The 18,981-nt window shown below is 38.5% G+C and overlaps 1 protein-coding gene across 1 annotated transcript in view; it reads left to right on the plus strand.

Moving 5' to 3' along the window:
* The first annotated feature begins 209 nt into the window (after positions 1-209).
* The window catches only part of ADGB (androglobin), a 174,749-nt gene continuing 155,977 nt past the window's right edge, over positions 210-18,981 (plus strand). The window contains exon 1 of the mRNA XM_087425200.1: positions 210-283. Coding sequence (XP_087281326.1) covers positions 210-283 — 74 coding nt within the window. The remainder of the gene's footprint in view (positions 284-18,981) is intronic.

An 18,981-nucleotide genomic window follows, 5' to 3' on the forward strand; every position in this document is an offset into this window, starting at 1 on the left:
CCTGCCCCCGGCTTGAGCCCCGCCCCGGCCTCAGCCCCGCCCCCGATAGCCACGCCCATCGGGAGCCCCGCCCCCGGCCTCAGCCCCGCCCCCTGCCTCAGCCCCGCCCCGCCCCTTCCTCAGGACGCGCGGCGCCGTCGCCTGGCAACCGCAGACGCGGAGCCGGCTCCTCGCTCCCAGCTCAGCCCCTGCCTGGGTCCGCCTGGGCCATGACCTCCAAACCAACCAAAAAGAAAGAGGTGCATCGTATCAACTCGGCGCACGGATCGGATAAATCTAAAGAGTAAGGGACCTCTGTCTGTCCGTCCCACCATCCCACCCCTGGCCTAACCCCTTGGCCTTCCGGCTCCCCTGTAGCAAACTCTGCCAGGGCAGGAGTTCAGCCGGCCTCCTCGCAGCTTCTCCATCTTCTGCGGGAACCCAGATCCCGGAGATTCTTGCCCCCATTCGTCCCCTATGCCCGCCTCCACCCACCTCCTTCCCCGAGCCCCTGGTGTTCCTGCCTCAGCTGGCTCCCATCCGTGAATCTGCCACCCTTCCCCTTCTCCCCTCCTTCACGCTCCACCCAGGCACTCAGAAAGATTACAGCTTCCTTACAAAGGAGGCGCAGCTCAAAGGACTGCCAGTTAGGGCCTCATCTTCCTGGCGCCAAAAATAACAGAGAGAGAGAGAGAGGGAGAGAGAGAGAGAGAAACTTTCACCTCAAAGCTGATTCCCTAGTTTGTATCTGCCCCAGCCCAGCAACTAAAGACCTTTAATCAGATGATATCAGACACAAAATGGTTTTTAAAAGTTAAAACTATGTAAATATTCAGTCCATGTTACTAATGTTTCCTCCGAGAAAGTATACAGACGCTAGCTCCCGGAATCTGTATAATGCCTCTCTGTCCTGAGATGCTGTTTGTTGTGTCTGTGTATGTACCTCAATTTTTTTTTTCTTTGGTCTTTTTTTTTTTCTCTAGAAATAGTATAGTGTATTATTATTATTATATTATTGTGTATAATAGCACAGACTTTGGGCTATTGTTTGAACTTATAAAATTTCTAAAATTTGTTCCACTCTGAGAAAGTGCCAGCTGCCAAACCTTCCTCGGTGGGATCATTCATGTTCTTCTCGCTATGCCTGTGGGGTGTGTGCAGTAAATTCTTTTTAATTGGATTCTTACATTTTGGAGGCCTACTTCGTCATCTCCTTCCTTGCCTGAAGAATCTCATATTGGACTTCTGTGTACTGACCCCTAGTATTCATACTCTTTCCCTCTGTGAACTCCTCTCCCTCACTCATTCCTATGTCTGTGGATCTCTAGTTCCTAGTTCTGTCCTCTCTCATGAGCAGGCTTCCAGCAACCTGGCAAATAATCCATTCATTTTATTCACTTAAATTTCAGATACTATATTACATACATAAGTGATTTTAACAGGATCGCTCTTCTGCTGTGTACCAATGTAAGCGAGGTCATTTCAACGTTTTCTAATGGTTTCCATTCTTACAGGTCCAAGAGCTACAAGGCCCTACAGGATCAGGCCCTTATTACTTTTCTGACTTTACCTCCCTTTTGTTCACATACTAGCCTCTTCTCGGCTCCCTGGAACACCCCAGGCTTGTTCCCACCTCAGGGCCTTTGCACTTGCTGTTTCCTCTGCTGGAAAGCTCTTCCCCCTGATTTCCATATGGTTTTCTCCCTGCTTCTTTAGGTCTTTACCTAAATGCCACTTTCTCATGTCAGTGTCTTTGGTCAGCTGGTTTAAAATTGCAGCCCCCCGCTTTTATGCCAAAACAAAAACACTCCCTGTTTTCTTACGGTGCTTTATTTTTCTTCATTAATTTTTTTGTTTGTTTAACATACTATATATTTCACTTTAAAAAATTTATGTTTATTAATATGTCTTCCTAATAGACTGTAAGTTCCATGAAGGCAGGGATTTTTCTGTCTGTTTCATACACTGTTGAATTCTTAGTACCTAGAGTGATTCCTCGGTCATACATAGCAGACGCTCAAAAATGTTTACTTAATGAACGAATGACAGTGATTAAATAAGAGATTATAACAGGCTTGCAAACATTTTTTTGTGTGTGTGGTAACATTGGTTTATAACATTGTATAAATTTCAGGTGTACATCATTATACTTCTATTTCTGCATACATTACATCATGTTCACCACCCAAATACTAACTACAATCCATCACCACACACATGTGCCTAATCACCCCTTTTGCCCTCCTCCCTCCCCCCTTCCCCTCTGGTAACCACCAGTCCAATCTCTGTCCCTATGTGGCAAACATTTTTTTTGAATAACAACAACAACAACAACAAAAAACCTTAGTTGATGATGGTTATAATTCATGCACGTTGAAGGCTCACGACTCTCAAGCATGGGGAAAATCTTTGACTTTAAAGAATTTATATCCTGAAAGAGATAAGATTGTTAACTCCTGTAAAGACAGTGATCAAACCGGATACCATAAAACACAGTAGATGGCCTGGTCTTGTGATGGTTGTATCACAGGATAGAGATAAGGTCCCTGCTGGTAAGATGCTAACTCTTTCCTTGCTGCCACGTCCCATTTCTTTTTGAGATGATAATGTTACTTCTAACATGTTTATTTTTTCTAGAAAATATCTGAGTTGAATTTTATCAATAAAAATGTATGTGTGTATTTATGAAAATAGAAGATGCAAATAGTTATACAAAATCTAGGCTTCGCTAGAAACTATCGAGTGTTGAACATCAGATCATTAGATTTTGCTGTAGCATTATAAGATAGGATGTGAATTTCATTATGAATCAAGTCTATCCTCTAAATTTTACTGAAGAACTAATCATAGATAATCATATGAAGAACTAATCATAGATAAACATCGATAAACAAATTTTATCTGTGACCAGGCAAAGTCATAGTCAAAGACAAATAAGGTGTCACCCAGCATGGGGCGTAGGGATCAAAGTCTTAGCAAGGCTCCAGCATAATTATCATTTGAAGTACACTGGGGACATTTAGAGTAAGTTTTTATATGTCATTTTACCACACCTTGTGGTTACACAGCCAATAAATGTAACCAACTCTCACATGGTTCTGGATACGGAAACGAAAGAAAAAGTTTTCAGAGCCTTGAAAATGACCATCCCACAAAATCTTATCCTCCTAGAGCTGCCATCTGTAGCATATCTCTTTTATTCCATAAAATTACATGTCAGATTGGGGACAAGGACCATGTCTGGCTTTTGCCTAGCCTGGAGGCTGGCACACAATGAGCATTTGCCATTTGTTTTTTAAATGAATTGCTGGTTTAGTTACCTAGCTTGGTTTTCCTTCCTTCTGAATTTGATTGATGCCCAGTTCTCCCTCCCTTTCTGATCTGATCTGCTGTTGGCAAAGTTCAACAACTGAAATGTTAACAGCTGAGAAAGCAGAATCATCTACGACCAGCTGTGACCAAATTCATAAGTAAATACGACTTTGAGTCACCCAGAAAAATTATGCCAGGTGACTAACCTATATCTATTTTATTGATTCTCTATTTCTCTGAATCAGGAAGAATGAAATCTCCTTTATAGGGCTCACTCTGGCACAATTTTTTGTGACATTGGACATATTTTTCTATTCTCACATGCAATTTTCTCTTCTCTAAATGAAGGGCCATCTAATTAAAATTGCTCCCAATCCAACACGCCCTGTCCTCCCTTCTCTGATTTATTTTTTTCTCTAGCTCCAACCTTCCATGACTTTATAAGACTTTTTTTAACTCCACTAGGTCCATAATTAAAGTGAGGGAGTTTTGTTATAGTTAAATGTTTAAAACTTTGATTTAATTTATTTTTCTAATTCAATTTATCTTTTCAAAATTTTATCTTTGGGAACAATATTTTTTATTGTCATAACTGTCACAAAGTATAACTCTCATTATCAGTACCTAATGATAATTAGAAATTATAAACCAACCTAAATTAATCAATTTGAAAACGAATAGGCACTGCAAAGGTCATTTCACTAGTTAGATGCCACTGGAAGGATTTATAGTGATACCAAGACATAAATTTGATCTTCTTGGAAGTACTAAATATAAGTCTTTGTGTAGATCATGGATAACTCAAAAGAGGTAAAAGAAGGCATGCAATTTACGTGTTAATAGTCATTAGAAGTATTAATGCTTACACTTTAAATGCCAAAATATTTGGAACTTTAATGGGCAGTTTGAGATGGGGAGTTTATAGTTAATTTGGTGTTTATAGTCACAAGATTTTGTTCCACTTCCAATAGCGTATTCAAACCAGGATCAAACAAACAGATAAGTTGTTAAAATAACAAGAATTATGCAACCTTCCAGATTCTTAATGGTGATGAAATATCATTATACCTCTTTCCAAAACAGAATGAAATATATTTCATAACTCTCAAGTTAATCTATCTTTACTTACTGAAAAGCACATCTAAATTTCATAGAATTCTCAAAAAACAATCAACATATTTGTCTATACAAAAATTTGAAAACAGGACTATTACAAAAGTCGAATTATGATCAGTACTATGAAAGAAACATAAAATAGAAGAATGGATATCTTACTGAGGATTAAATTAAGTGAGTTTTTAGTTATCTGAGGTCCGAGAGAGCTGCTTCAATGAAACCATGAGATAGTGATTGGCAGATAATATGTTCCTCTTCCTCGAGAGATCAGGAAAAAAAAAAGAGAGAGAGCAAGACACAGTAGGGAGTTGTCTCTTATAGCTCCAGGTCTGGTCCTAACAGCTCCACCTAGAAAGACACGTACGAGGAGCAGGAAGGAAAACAACCCAGGGTTCACAATGGGCTTTGTGATCTCCCCAGGCGACCTCTGTGAACCTCAACAGGGTCATAAGCACTCACCAGTTAAAAGGTGAGGTCTGGGGACAGAAACTTGTCTAGAGGACAGCCTATTCTTTTTGTTCATTTCTGAACTATTTAGTGAGCACTTCTCATGTCCAAGTCACTGGTAGGCCTAGGAGGATACGGAATTATGAAACATGGTACCTTCTGCCCAGGGATTTGCAAGCTGGGGGGAAAAAACTAAGATTCAAACAGAAGTAACTAGGAAATAAATGGTCATGCCAAATTTGTCAGGGGCAACTTGTGGGATAATAATAGGAGAAACAATGCATTGGCCTGGGGTTAGATTAGAGAAATTGTGATATTCCTAACGTGAGGGCAGTATGAGTTAGAGCAGAGGAAGATCATTGCCAGTTGGAGCTGGTCTTTCATCAACTCCCTCTAACAGCCACTCTCCAATTCCAAAGGGCACAGGTTAGCGAGATGGTTAGTGCAGGCAATGGGAATGTTTGGGACACAGAAAGTCATCCAGGTTGGCTGGGGTAGAGGGTCTGTGTAGGATGTTCTGGCACGTAAAGCATCAAAGGTGAGTATGCAGCAGAATGAGAGGGACAGATGAAGGAATTTGAACTATATGTAGTGGGGAACCACAGATGGTTTTAAACGTCAAAATGGTGAATTATGAGGAATAATTCAACAATTGTCTGCATGGAATTCATAGTGGATTAAGAATCAGGGTAGCAAGAAGTGGGTGGTGGTCTGAGATAATGGGGATATGCCTGATTCTGGGAACTCTCCAAGAGAGTGAGGAACATTTTTAAGGTGGGGTGAGTGGGTGCAGAGTAGATCCGTATTGTGATTGTGGTCAGAGATGACAAAAGCCAAGTTTCGGATCCTCTGTTGCAGTGGTAATATTTGCTGATGATGTCCAGATGGTGAAGCCACCGTGGCTACAAGGAGAAGGAAGACCATGTAAATAACATTCGACGACAAGTTTCTGAATGCCTTGCCTTATTTATTTTTGCGTTGTCTTCAGGGCCTGGCACAATGTGTGTTTAATAAATGTGTGTGTAATTTAACTGAGTTGAACTGGAAACCTGGTGTGGCAGCTTAGCCATAAAACCCTCTGACTCAGAACCAAAGAGAGAGACTATGAGAGCCCAGAGGGAAGAGGCCCTGTCAGTTGTCCCCAGAACGCAGGGCAACGCTCTGCACAGAGTAGGGGGTTATGGAAATGTCTGTTGCTTATTTTTAACTATAAAAATCTCAGCCAAAAGCCCTGCTTAATGTGGATAGAAGTACCTTTTAGTCCTAGTGGGGTCTGCCATCAGTTCTCCCTTTAAAATAATCTTAATCTGAGCATTTAACAATTCATTAAAATTTGACATGATTTAAGTATCATCTCTGGCCGTGAAACCTTTTTGTTGTCAACTAATTTTTAGTTTGCTTAGTTGTGGAGGAGAAATGGTTTCAAGTTTACTCTACAGCAATATTAGAGGAGGAGGAGAAGTTAGATTGAAAAGATTTAAATTCACAAACTCATGGAGTTTGTACTTCGTGGTTACCTGAAAAACATAATCAAATTTATACTGCGAAACTAAAAGCATCATTGCTAATGCTTCTAGATGAGCAAACTCATGTTGCCTCAATCAAAAGTGATTATTTAAAAATATTTTAACTGACTTTAATATGACTTTAACATTTCCAGGTCACAGATTATTTAAATTAAGGGATTAAATGATCTATGAAATGATTAGCTACTTAATGTGAGATAAAATGAATAAAAACTGTATCCAAGACAGATTAAAAATATACTTTTGAGGGGCAGCCCTGTGGCGCAAGCAGTTGAGTGCGCACGTTCCGCTTCGGTGGCCCAAGGTTCTCACAGGTTCGGATCCCTGGTGCACACTGGCACACCGCTTGTCAAGCCATGCTGTGGCGGCGTCCCATATAAAGTAGAGGAAGATGGGCACGGATGTTAGCTCAGGGCCAGTTTTCCTCAGCAAAAAGAGGAGGATTGGCATCAGATGTTAGCTCAGGGCCAATCTTCCTCCCCCCCAAAAATATGTATATATATATATATATATACTTTTGATATGATTTGTGTATATAGTCTGTATAATGTGAAAGATTGGATAGAAATATTACTAACCTTTTTCACTTTCACCCTTGACAAAGAAGACATGCGTATGTTGTCATAAGAAGCATCTGAGTAGGTGCTCTGAGATTTTATGAACATTCCTTCCCAGAGTAGATCCAGGCTAATTAATTCCAGGTTCTGAGGCTATAGCCATGCTAACTTGTATGGCTGAATTAACATATGGTACGTTTCTGAAGTAAACAAATATTTGTATTTTTTTTTTTTTTGCTGGTGTCAAAATGAATGTCATAGTCCAAATATTTTGTAATTATTTTTATTCCCTCTGTCTGACCTGACGAATATCAGAATTACATATATTGCTTCAGTTAAAGTTCTCGAAATGTGAATGTGCCCTTTCTGCCCCCATTTCTTCACCTCTCAATCTTCAGTCTGGGGTACGTGGCTTCCATCCTCAGCCTCCAGCGAGACTCTCCAAGACTGGAGACTGGGGTAAACTCAGAGCGTCTCAGTTCTCTTCATCTTCAGACTCTCTCCAGCTGTTGTTTCTGAGTAGTACTGCTTAGGAGGGGAGCTATGCATTGAATCCGAGAGGAGGAAATGTATCTGGGTTTGTTATAAATTAATGAAAAAGGCTACAGGTCATCAAGCCTTGTGGATACACAGGCAAAAGGAGAGGAAGCAGGAAGAACTGTGGACTGTTCTGCTTGCTTTTGCCCCAGGTATGAGCCAGAAACACAGTGAGAGTGTAACCGGGTAAGGTCGAGGTCAAAGGTGAAGGCTGTCCTGCACACACTGCCAACAGGGCCCTTTCCACATACTATTCTAAGGAATTAATTAGAAATTGGAGACAACGCCACATGTTTGCTCCACCTTGGGTCAAAGTCTAGGAGGAATTGAGGACTGGTTTGCACTGTAGACAAAGAATGAGGTTATGGTGAAAATAGTTGGAGCTGTGTGTAAAAAAAAAAAAAAAGTAAATTGGAACGTGTACATGTACTAGCCTGTGGGTCCTGCAGAGCTGTTGTTTCTCTCGTGGATTAGGGTTAAAGTCATTATACACACTATCCATGTATTTGCAGACCATATTTTGTGCTTGCTCTTTATAAATATCAGCTTTGCTACCGGAAAGTGTCAGGTCCTGGGAAATGGCAGAAGCTCGAGCTCCCAGTGGCCTGTGTACCTTGTCTTGGGACCAGCAGAAGCAACTGCCCCTTATTCTGCTCTCTCCATTCCTCCTGTCTCTCAAGAGGGTTCAGCTGCCTACAGGGGACCATGTGCCACTCCAGCTAAGTCTCACCCCCCTTGTGCTTTCCTGGAGTTCTCTTTCCTCTCTGCCCTGCCCCTGCCTTGTTTTTCTTCTCCTACCTCCCAAATCAAGTCATTCTGCATTGCTCTTCCGTACCTCTCCTTCCTGCCTCCCTTCTCAACCTTTTGTTCATCTAAAACAACCATTCCTGATTAAAGATGACTAAACTAGCATCTGTGGTCCTTATCGTGTAATTGAGCTCAAGTACAAGTGCGCAAACCCACGTGGATGTGGTCTCCTACTCCAAGTTAAATATGTCCAAAATGGAGGTCATCGTTTTCTCTCCCAAATGTATATCCGTCCTGTGTTGTTCATTTTAGAGACTCTTCATACCGTCTTCCCTGACACCTGTACTCCAAACTTCAGTCATCTTGGACCTTCCCCTCCCCTTTGCCATCTCATCAACTTGGTTTCCACGTTCTTTGAATTTTCCCTTCAAATCGCTTCTCTACCCTGGCTCAGCATTCATTTTCTTCCCTGCCATCCTCTAGGTTGGGCCTTTATTAACTCTAAGTAAAACCACTGAGAAAACAGTCTAATTTCCTTGCCTTCAGTCAAGGGTTTTTCTTATCCAATTCACTTCATATGTAATACTGTTAGTAATTTTCTGAGCACACCATCCCACTGGTAGGATGTTCCTGCTTTGAAGGAAAAAAAAAAAGAAAGCAGGAAGGAGGCAGCAAGAGAGACAGAAATTGAGAGAAAGTGAGCTAGCCAGCCGTCAGGGCCAACTTGAGCTCCCTCCTAGTCTCTGTATCAACCAAATACTAACGTGGTATTTGCATGCTTCCGCTTTTCTGCCCCTGTGCTTCTTCCCATCCTCTTTTCTCTGTTATGGCTGCTTTCCCCTACCCCCACTTCTATCCATATCTTAAGACCTGCTTTTCCCTGAAGCCATCATTGATTTGGAAGTTGGAAGCCATTTCCCCCTTTTCTGTGCTAATAAAGCACTTTGTTGTAACCCTTTCCCTTTGGCCTGTGCATTTCTGTTATCGTGTGTTTTTATTCTCACTCATTTTAAGTTATTTGGAAATAGGAACTGAGTCTTACTGGCCTGTATATTCACCCAAGCACAATGTAGGGAGAAAATAGATAAATGTTGATCTGTTAAAATTAAGTGCCCAATTAAATGATTTTAATAAAACCAAGAGAACAAAAAGTCAGCATAACAACCTGGCTTTAACCATTTTCAATTTAAATTTTTTTTTAAGATTGCAATTTATTTCCTTACATATTTGATGTTTCTGAAGAGTGTGGCTCAGAATGCCCCCAATCCAAGTTAAGTCAATTGTGTGATTCTATTCCTACCCTAATTCCTTCAGGGTTTCAGCTGACACTACTGTGCCTAAGAAGGCATGCTGATTGCACAGTGCATAAGTAAACTGCCTCCCTCTATGAATAAAATCATGTCCTTCCTCTGAACAGCATGCTTGAAGAAAACAATGGCAAAATTCCACGCCCTCATTTTATTGAAGTTTTACTACCTACAGTGAAAATAATCTAATTAAAGCACATATAGGAGTGTGTGTGTAAATCATATTCTGCTCCTTTTTTTTTTTTTTGGCTAAAAGTCTCTAATGACGTCATACCAGCTAAAGTTTTCTTTGAAGGTTTTCAACTCTTATACTTTTTTTTATTATATGATCTTGTTAATTGATTCAAGAATTTTTTAAAAATCATTTTGTCATCTTTGCAAAGTATGTGATTAATGAGTGTTTTAAGTTTTAAAAAATTATTTAAGGGCCAGCCCTGGTGGCCTAGTGGTTAAGTTTGGCGCACTCTGCTTTGGTGGCCTGGGTTTGGTTCCCAGGTGCAGACCTACACCACTTGTCTGTCAGTGGGCATGCTGTGGTGGCGGGTCACATACAAAAAGAAGATTGGCAGTGGATGTTAGCTCAGGGTGAATCTTCCTCAGCAAAAAAAAAAAAAAAAAAGTTATTTAATTAGTGTTTTGTTAATAATTGGATTGTAGGGGCCAGCCCGGTGATGCAGCGGTTAAGTTCACACACTCCACTTCGGCTGCCTGGGGTTCGCCAGTTCGAATCCTGGGTGCAGACTTACTCACTGCTCATCAAGCCATGCTGAGGCAGCATTCCACATAGCTGACTAGAAGGATGTACAACTATGTACATAAAACTATCATACTTAACTAGAAGGATGTACAACTATGACATAAAACTATCTACTGGGGCTTTGAGGGGGGAAAAAAAAGAAAAAAGGAGGAAGATGGGCAACAGATGTTAGCTCAGGGCCAAACTTCCTCAAAAAAATAAATAAATAAATGATTGGATTATAAAGTATATTTAAATACAATTATGGATTACTTTCTTTATATCTAAAGATAATTTTGACTTTTTCCCAATTCCAAATTGTACAGGGTGTTTAATTTACCAGGAATAGGTATACATGAAAGACAAAATATGTAAACAAAACATGTTTTATTGCATATGACTTGGTAATCAAATATATCATAGAATGTAGATTTAATTCAACTATGTATTTTGACTCTAGGAACAGATACTATTGCTATCACAAAGTGATGTTTGGAATTTCTTTAATTTGCATTTTAACATCGCCAGGCTTCTTTTCTTTTTTAAAAACGGGTTTGTTGATGTAAATTTGTCATATCGTAAATTGCACATATTTAAAGGATGCATTTTGATAGGTTTTGCTGCACATCTACACACATGAAAACATCAACATGATCAAGATAATGATCAGATCTACCATTCAAAAAAGTTTCCTCGATCCCTTGGTGATCCCTTCCTCCTATCCCTCCCTGACCCCAGTCCCCAAGCAACCACTGTTCTAGTGTTTTCTGTCACTATAGATTAGTTTGCATTTTGTAGAGTTTTATATAAGTGCAATCATAAACTATGTATATCTTCTGTATGTCTTCTTTCACTCATCATAATTATTTTGATATTCATCCATGTTGTTGCCAGCAGGTGGTGTAGAATTAGTATTATTGTTTCCTTAAATATTTAGTAAACTTCACCAGTGAAGCCATTTGGGTCTGGAGTTTTCTTTGTGGGAAGGTTTTTAATGACAAATTCACTTTCTTTAATATATACAGGAATATTCAATACCTCTAATCCAATTTCTCTCTTCTTTAGTGAGTATTCTTAGTTTGTATCCTTCAAAGAATTGATCCGTTTCATCTAAGTTATCGAATATAAGGACATAGAGTTGTTTGTAATATTTCCTTATTATCCTTTAATGTCTATAGGATCAGGAGGCATGTCTTCTCTTTGATTTTTGATATTGGTAGTTTGTGTCTTCTCTCTTATATTCCAGACCAATCTAACTAGAGTTTGATCAATTTTTTTTTTTTTGTGAGGAAGACCAGCCCTGAGCTACCATCCAATGCCAATCTTCCTCTTTTTTGCTGAAGAAGACTGACCCTGGGCTAACATCCATGCCCATCTTCCTCTACTTTATATGGGATGCCGCCACAGCATGGCTTAACAAGTGGTGCATCAGTGTGTGATGAACCAGTGAACCCCGGGCCGCCGCAGCAGAGCACTCGCACTTAACTGCTTGCACCACCGGGACAGCCCCTAGAGTTTGATCAATTTTGATGATTTTCTCAAAGAAGTGGGTTTTGGATTCATTGACTTTTCTCTATTATTTTTCTGTTTTCTATGTCTATTGATCTGCTCTAATATTTATTATCTCTTTACTTTACTTTGGCTATAACTTACTCTTTTTTCTACTTTCTTAAGGTGGCAACTGAGTACATTGTTTTCTAATACAGGTATTTTGTGCTATAAATTTTCCTCTTTTTATTGCTTTAGTGGCATCCTGTAAATTTCAATATGTTGTGTTTTCATTTTTATCCAATTCAAATCCTTTCTAACTTCTTTTTTTTCATTTCTTCTTTAACACATTGGTTAATCATAAATGTTTTATTGAGAATCCAAATATCTTGGAATTTTTCAGGTTTTTTTGTTAGTGATTTCTAGTGTAATTCCATTGATCAGAGAATATAGTTTGTATGACTTGAATTCCTTTAAATATATTGAGACTTATTCTACGTCTCAGATTACGGTCTATCTTGATAAATATAATGCGTGTTCTTTGTTTTTTTTTTTTGAGGAAGACTGGCCCTGAACTAACATCTGTTGCTAATCTTCCTCTTTTTCTGTTTTTTTCTCTCCAAAGCCCCAGCACATAGTTGTATATCCTAGTTGTAGGTCCTTCTAATTCTTCTATGTGGGATGTCACCTCAGTATGGCTTGATGAGTGGTGAGTAGGTCCATGCCCAGGATCTGAACCTCGGGCCACAGAAGCAGAATGCATGAACATAACCGCTACACCACCAGGCCGGCCCCTAATTGTGTTCTTGAAAAGAATGTGCATTCTGTTGTTATGGAGTGTTCTATAAATGTCAGTTAAGTCAATTTTCATGGATAGTTTTCTATATTCTATATCTTTTATAGCCTTACTGATTTTTGGTCAGCTTGTTCTATCAATTATTGAAAGTAATACTCCTCTCTTCTACTATATTTATGAGTTTGCCTATTGATTCTTGTAGTTCTCTTTTTGCTTCATGTATTAACAAAAGTTTAGGATTATTACATTACTTCTCAATGAATTTTCTTTTTTATCATTATGAAATCACATTTTTTTAATCTCTGGTAATATTCTTTGTTCTGAAATCTAATTTTGAAGAAATATTTGTTCTGATCGACGTTAGCATGGTACATATTTTTTCATCCTTTTATTATTTGTGTCTTTATAAAGACACAAAGTGGATTTCTTGTAGATGGCATATAGTTGGACCTTTTTTTTTTTTTGGTGAGGAAGGTCAGCCCTGAGCTAACATCCATGCTAATCCTCCTCTTTTTGCTGAGGAAGAACGGCTCTGAGCTAACATATATTGCCAATCCTCCTCCTTTTTTTTTCCCCAAAGCCCCCCAGTAGATAGTTGTACGTCATAGTTGCACATCCTTCCAGTTGCTGTATGTGGGACGCGGCCTCAGCATGGCCAGAGAAGCGGTGCGTCGGTGTGTGCCCGGATCCGAACCCGGGCCTCCAGTAACGGAGCGCATGCACTTAACCGCTAAGCCATGGGGCCGGCCCCAGTTGGATCTTGCTTTTTGTCCAATCCAGCAATCAGTCCCTTTTAATTGGGGTGTTTAGACCATTTACATTTAATGTGATTACTAATATTGTTAGGTTTAAATCTATCATCTTGCTATTTGTTTTGTTGTTGTTGTTGTTGTTCTATCTTTTCTGTGTTCCTTTTCTTTCTTCTGCCATATTTTGGATAAATTATGGTTTTTAAATATTTCTATTTATCTCCTTTGTTGGCTTTTAGCTATATCTCGTTTTGTTCTTTTGGTCATCAGTTTACGGTTGATAGTACACACCTTTAACTTATCACACTCTACTTTCTTTTGATATTATACCAGTTCACGTTTAATACAAAAACATTATAATAGTATACTTATCCACTTCCCACCTTTATGCTATTGTTTTCGTGCATTGACTCTTATATGTTATAAACCCTATACTACATTAGTCTGAGCAGTTAATTGTATTACTAAGATATTTAAATGATAAAATAACATGTGTATTTAGCCATTAGTTACTACTTCTGATTTTCTTTATTTCTTTATGTAGATCCATGTTTCCATTTGGTATCATTTTTCTTTCTGCCTAAAGACCTTATTTAATTTTTTTTATTGTGGTGAAAATTTTCTGTTGATGAATACTTTCAGCTTTTTATGTCAAGAAAAAAATGTTTATATCATTTTTATTTTTAAAAGATATTTTCACTAGTTGTAGAATTCTAGCTTGACAAATATTTTTTCTTTTAGTCCTTTAAAGATGTTTCCCATTCACTTGCATTGTTTTTAAGGAGAAATTTGCTGTTTTCCTTTTCTTTGTTCCTCTGCATGTAATGTGTCTTTTTTCTCTGGCTTTTAAGATTTTCTTTTTGCCACTACTTTTGAGTAATTTGCTTATGTTGTACCTTGGCATGATTTTCTTTATGTTTCTTGAGTTTGGGGTTCATTGAAATTGTTGAATCTGTAGGTTTGTAGTTTGCATTGAAATTTTAAAATTTTTTAACCATAATTTCTTCAATTTTTTTTATTTCCAGTCTGTATTTTGATGACACCAATAATGCTTAGATTGTTTGAAGTTGTTCCAGAGTTCACTGATGCTCTGTTTATTTTCAATTTTTTTTTTATATTTTATTTTGGATCATTTTTGTTCCTATCTCTTCAAGTTCATTACTCTTCTCCAGTATCTAATCTACCATTAATACACTTCTTGTGTATTTTTTCTCAGACATTTAAGTTTTCATTTCAAGTATTTCAGTCATCTTTTTTTTTTTTTTTAAATTTCATGTGCATGAGAAGCTACCCCAGACCAGAGAAAAAAGTACCCAAAAGGCTTGAAGGACTCACACAGGGCCAGGATATGTCCTATTGTCACCAGTCAAAGCTAGCAGAAGGAAAGAAAGAATAAAAATTAGAGCAGAGATAAATGAAATAGAGAATAGAAACACAATAGAGAAAAATCAATGAAACCAAAAGTGGCAAACTTTTAGCTAGACGGACTAAGAGGAATAGAGAGAAAACTCAAATTACTACAATCAGAAAGGAAAGTAGGAACACTACTACCAATTCTACACAAATAAAAAGGAATATAATAGTGCTATGAACAAATTGGATAACCTAGATGATGCGACAAATTCCTAGAAACACAAAACCTACCAGACTAAATCATGAAGAAATAGAAAATTTGAATAGACCTATAACTAGTAAGGAAATTGAATCAGTAATCAAATATCTTTCAACAAAGAAAGTCTCTGGATTTGATGGCTATACTCGTGAATGTTACTAAAGATTGAAAGAAGAACTAACACCAATCTTTCTCAAACTTTTACAAAAAAATTGAAGAGGAGGAGACACTTCCTACTCATTTTATGAAGCCAGCATTACCCTGATACCAAAGCCAGATAAAGACGTTACAAGAAAAGAAAACTACAGACAAATATCTCTTATGAACATTGCTGTAAAAATTATCAACAAAATACCAGCAAACTGAATTCAGCAACATTGTAAAAGAATTATACACCCTGGCCAAATGGGATTTATTCCTGAAATACCAGGATGGTTCAACATATAAAAATCACTCAATGTAATACACATCAACAGAATAAAGGAAAAAACCACGTGATAGATTATCTCAATTGATGCACAAAAAGCATTTGACAAAATTCAACACTCTTTCATGATAAAAACACTCAGCAAACTAGGAGTAGAATGAAACTGCCTCAGCATAAAAAGCCATGTATGAAAAATCCACAGCAAACATCCTATTCAATGATGAAAGTCTGAAAGCATTTCCTCTAAGATCAGGAACAAGGCAAAGATGCTCACTTTCATCATTTCTATTCAACATAGTACTGGAAGTTCTAGCCAGAGCAATTAGGCAAGAAAAAGAATTAAAGGCATCCAAATTGTAAAGAAAGAAGGGAAATTATCTGTTTGCAGATGATATGATCTTATAGTTAGAAAGTTAAAAACTGTTAGAACTGGAGCCAGCCCAGTGGCGTAGCAGTTAAGTGTGCGTGCTCCACTTTGGCAGCCTGGGGTTTGCAGGTCTGGATCCTGGATGCAGACCTACACACCACTTATCAAGCCATGCTGTGGTGGCATCCCATATAAAGTAGAGGAAGATGGGCACAGATGTTAGCCCAGGGCCAGTCTTCCTCAGCAAAAAGAGGAAGATGGGCAACAGATGTTAGCTCAGGGCTAATCTTCCTCAAAAAAAAAACCCAAAAAACAACTGTTAGAACTAATAAATGAATTCATCAAAGTAGCAGGATACAAAGTCAACACACAAAATTCAGTTGCATTTCTGTACACAAACAATGAACGATCTGGAAAGGAAATTACAAAAACAATTCCAGCTACAATAGCGTCAAGAATAACATACTTTGGAATTAACTTAACCAAGAAGGTGAAAGACTTGTAAAATAAAAATTACAAAACATTGCTGGAAGTAATTAAAGACAAATAAATGGAAACACATCCCATGTTCACGGATTGGAAGATTTAATGATGTCTTAACGTCATTACTACCCACAGCAATCTGCAGATTCAATACAATTCCTATAAAAATCTCAATGACTTTTTTGCAGGAATGGAAAAACCCATCCTAAAATTTATATGGAAGGGGTGACCCTCTGAAGATCTCAGGAGTTCTCTGTCTTCGAAGCTCTCTCCTCCAGTACTCTGACCTGCAAACTCTTGACTTGGTCTCCCACAGACTCTCATTTCCTTCTCTACTCAAGGAATCTGCTGGGATATGCCTGGGTTACCTCTGCCTGCATTGTGGCCTCTGCACTGAAAACTCTCTTAGGTCCCTAAACTGAGGCAATTATAGGGCTCAACTAATTTGTTTCATATCTTTCAGGAGTCACTATCCTTCATCACTTAATGACTGTGTCCTGAACACCGATTTTATGTGTTTTGCACAGGTTTTTGGTTGTCTCATATGGGAGGGTAAATCCAATCTCTGTTATTCCAACTGAAATGGATGTGATATCTCTCAGGTTTATCACTCAAATTTTGCATTTTATTTCTAAATATTAAGATGAGAGATTTTAAAGCATTATTTACAAATATGTATCCACAAATAATATATTGCAAGCACGGATAGAAATCTTTCCTTAAAAATGAAACCCCAAGTTGGATATGATTGCCAGTATATATTATCTCTTTAAACATTGGTTTTTGATGTAGTAGAGACATCGTTATATAAGAATTTTAATTAAAAGAATGCAACTTCCAGATGTGATGAAGATTATATCAAACCAAATTTTCATAATTATTATCATTATGCCCTTTGTTTTTTGGTGAGGAAGATGAGCCCTGAGCTAACATCTGTTGCCAATCCTCCTCTTTTTTGCTGAGAAAGATTGGCCCTGGGCTAACATCTGTGCCCATCTTCCTCTGCTTTATGTGGGTCGCTGCCACAGCACTGCTTGATGAGCAGTGCCTTGGTCCGCGCCCGGGATCCAAACCTGCGAACCCCGGACTGCCAGAAGCCAAGCACGCGCACTTAACCACTACACCACTGGGCTGGCCCCCTCACTGTGCTCGTTTTTAAGTTGTATTTCAACCTCAGTGTTCTTCAATCTTCCTATTTTAAACCAGTGGCCCATTATGGGTAAATGTTAAACAACATATATTTAAGAATAACGTGTGGGTCTCTGTGTAATGGGCGAAGTCAACACTGACTAGAAAATAAGGTTCAAGTTCCACAGCAAAGTCCTAGCTGGGGAGCTGCCTGCCTATTTTGTGTTTCTCTTCAGCCTGATTTCCCCCTGCCTTATACTATATGCTCATGCGGTCCTGAAGAGCTCACAGTTCTCTGCGTCCACGCTGCTGTTTCTTGGCTCTGCACTGTATCTTATGCTGTTCTCTTTTCCTACTGATGCCTGTTCTCTTTTAAAGCTGGAAAATTTTTAGTTATCCTCCAAGACAGCTCAGATGCTATTTATTGTAGAAGTTTCTCCTAATTGCCTCACAATGGGCACAATGCCCCCCTCTTCACCAGCTGTGAATACCTCCATCTCTGCACATACCACATTATATTGAAATTGTCTGTTTACCTATTTGCGTCCCAAAATAAACTCAAGAGCAGAGATATATATTTGTGTATCTGTAACCCCATCATCTAGCATGGTGCTTGTCACAGAGCAGGTGTTCAATAAATGTTAGTTAAAAATAAGTGAACTGTTAGTTGAGTGAGATTTCCTTCTCATTCTGAAACTGTTTTTCTAAAATGTTTTAGTCTCCAGACATATTGGTTGATTTGATCCTAATTAAAAAATTCTGCATTCCCAATTTCCCTTCTATTTAAGGCACAGTTTGCAGAGAGTTTTTCCCTGATGTCAGGTCCATTCTTTCTGTTCTCTCTCAGTTTGGAAGTTTTGTATTTTATTTCTTAGAATATCCTTGCAGTGGACTGAATGTCTGTGTCCCCCGTAAATTCATATGTTGAAATCCTAATCCCAATGTGATGGAGTTTGGAGGCAGAACTTTGGGGAGGCAGTGGGGTCGTAAGTGTGAAGCCTTCATGAATGGGATTAGTGCCCTTATAAGAAGAGCTAGCTAGCTGTCTTTCTATGTGGAGACACAATGAGAAGTTGGCCATCTGCGGCCCAGAAGAGGGCCCTCACCAGAGCCAGACCACGCTGGCACCCTGATGTTGGACTTGTAGCCTCCAGAACTGTAGAAACTAAATTTCTGTTGTTTATAAGGCACCCAGTCCATGGTACTGTGTTATAGCAGCCCAAAGTGACTTAATTTTTAAAAATATGTACCTATCTTTAAATACCTTCCTACAAAGTCTAGAGTTACTCAGTATTACTCCTAAAGAAAAAACAGGCACACTAGTGTCCTTCAGAGTTCCCTTCTGAAGGAAAAGAAAAAGTAAATCTTTTTTATTTTTGATAACTTCTAAAAGCACAAAGTTATTGTTATCATTATTTGTTTGCAGGAAATACTTCTTAGAATTTTACCATAATGTTTTCTTGACTCGTTTGTTTACCATTTCTACTTGTATCCCACACTTTCATTCTGGGTTCATTTCCTGTCTTCCTGAAATAACTCCTTCCGTAATATTTTTTTTTTTTTTTTTTGGGAAGAATCTGTTATGGTAAACTCACACTTCTAAAATGTTTTCATTTAATTTAGGATAAATGTTTCTATGTCGCTTTTGAATAAGAGTTTAACTGGGT

This window comes from Ceratotherium simum, chromosome 38 (assembly GCF_057802395.1).
Source record: "Ceratotherium simum simum isolate JZ-2026a chromosome 38, ASM5780239v1, whole genome shotgun sequence".
Classification (NCBI taxonomy): Eukaryota; Metazoa; Chordata; class Mammalia; order Perissodactyla; family Rhinocerotidae; genus Ceratotherium; species Ceratotherium simum.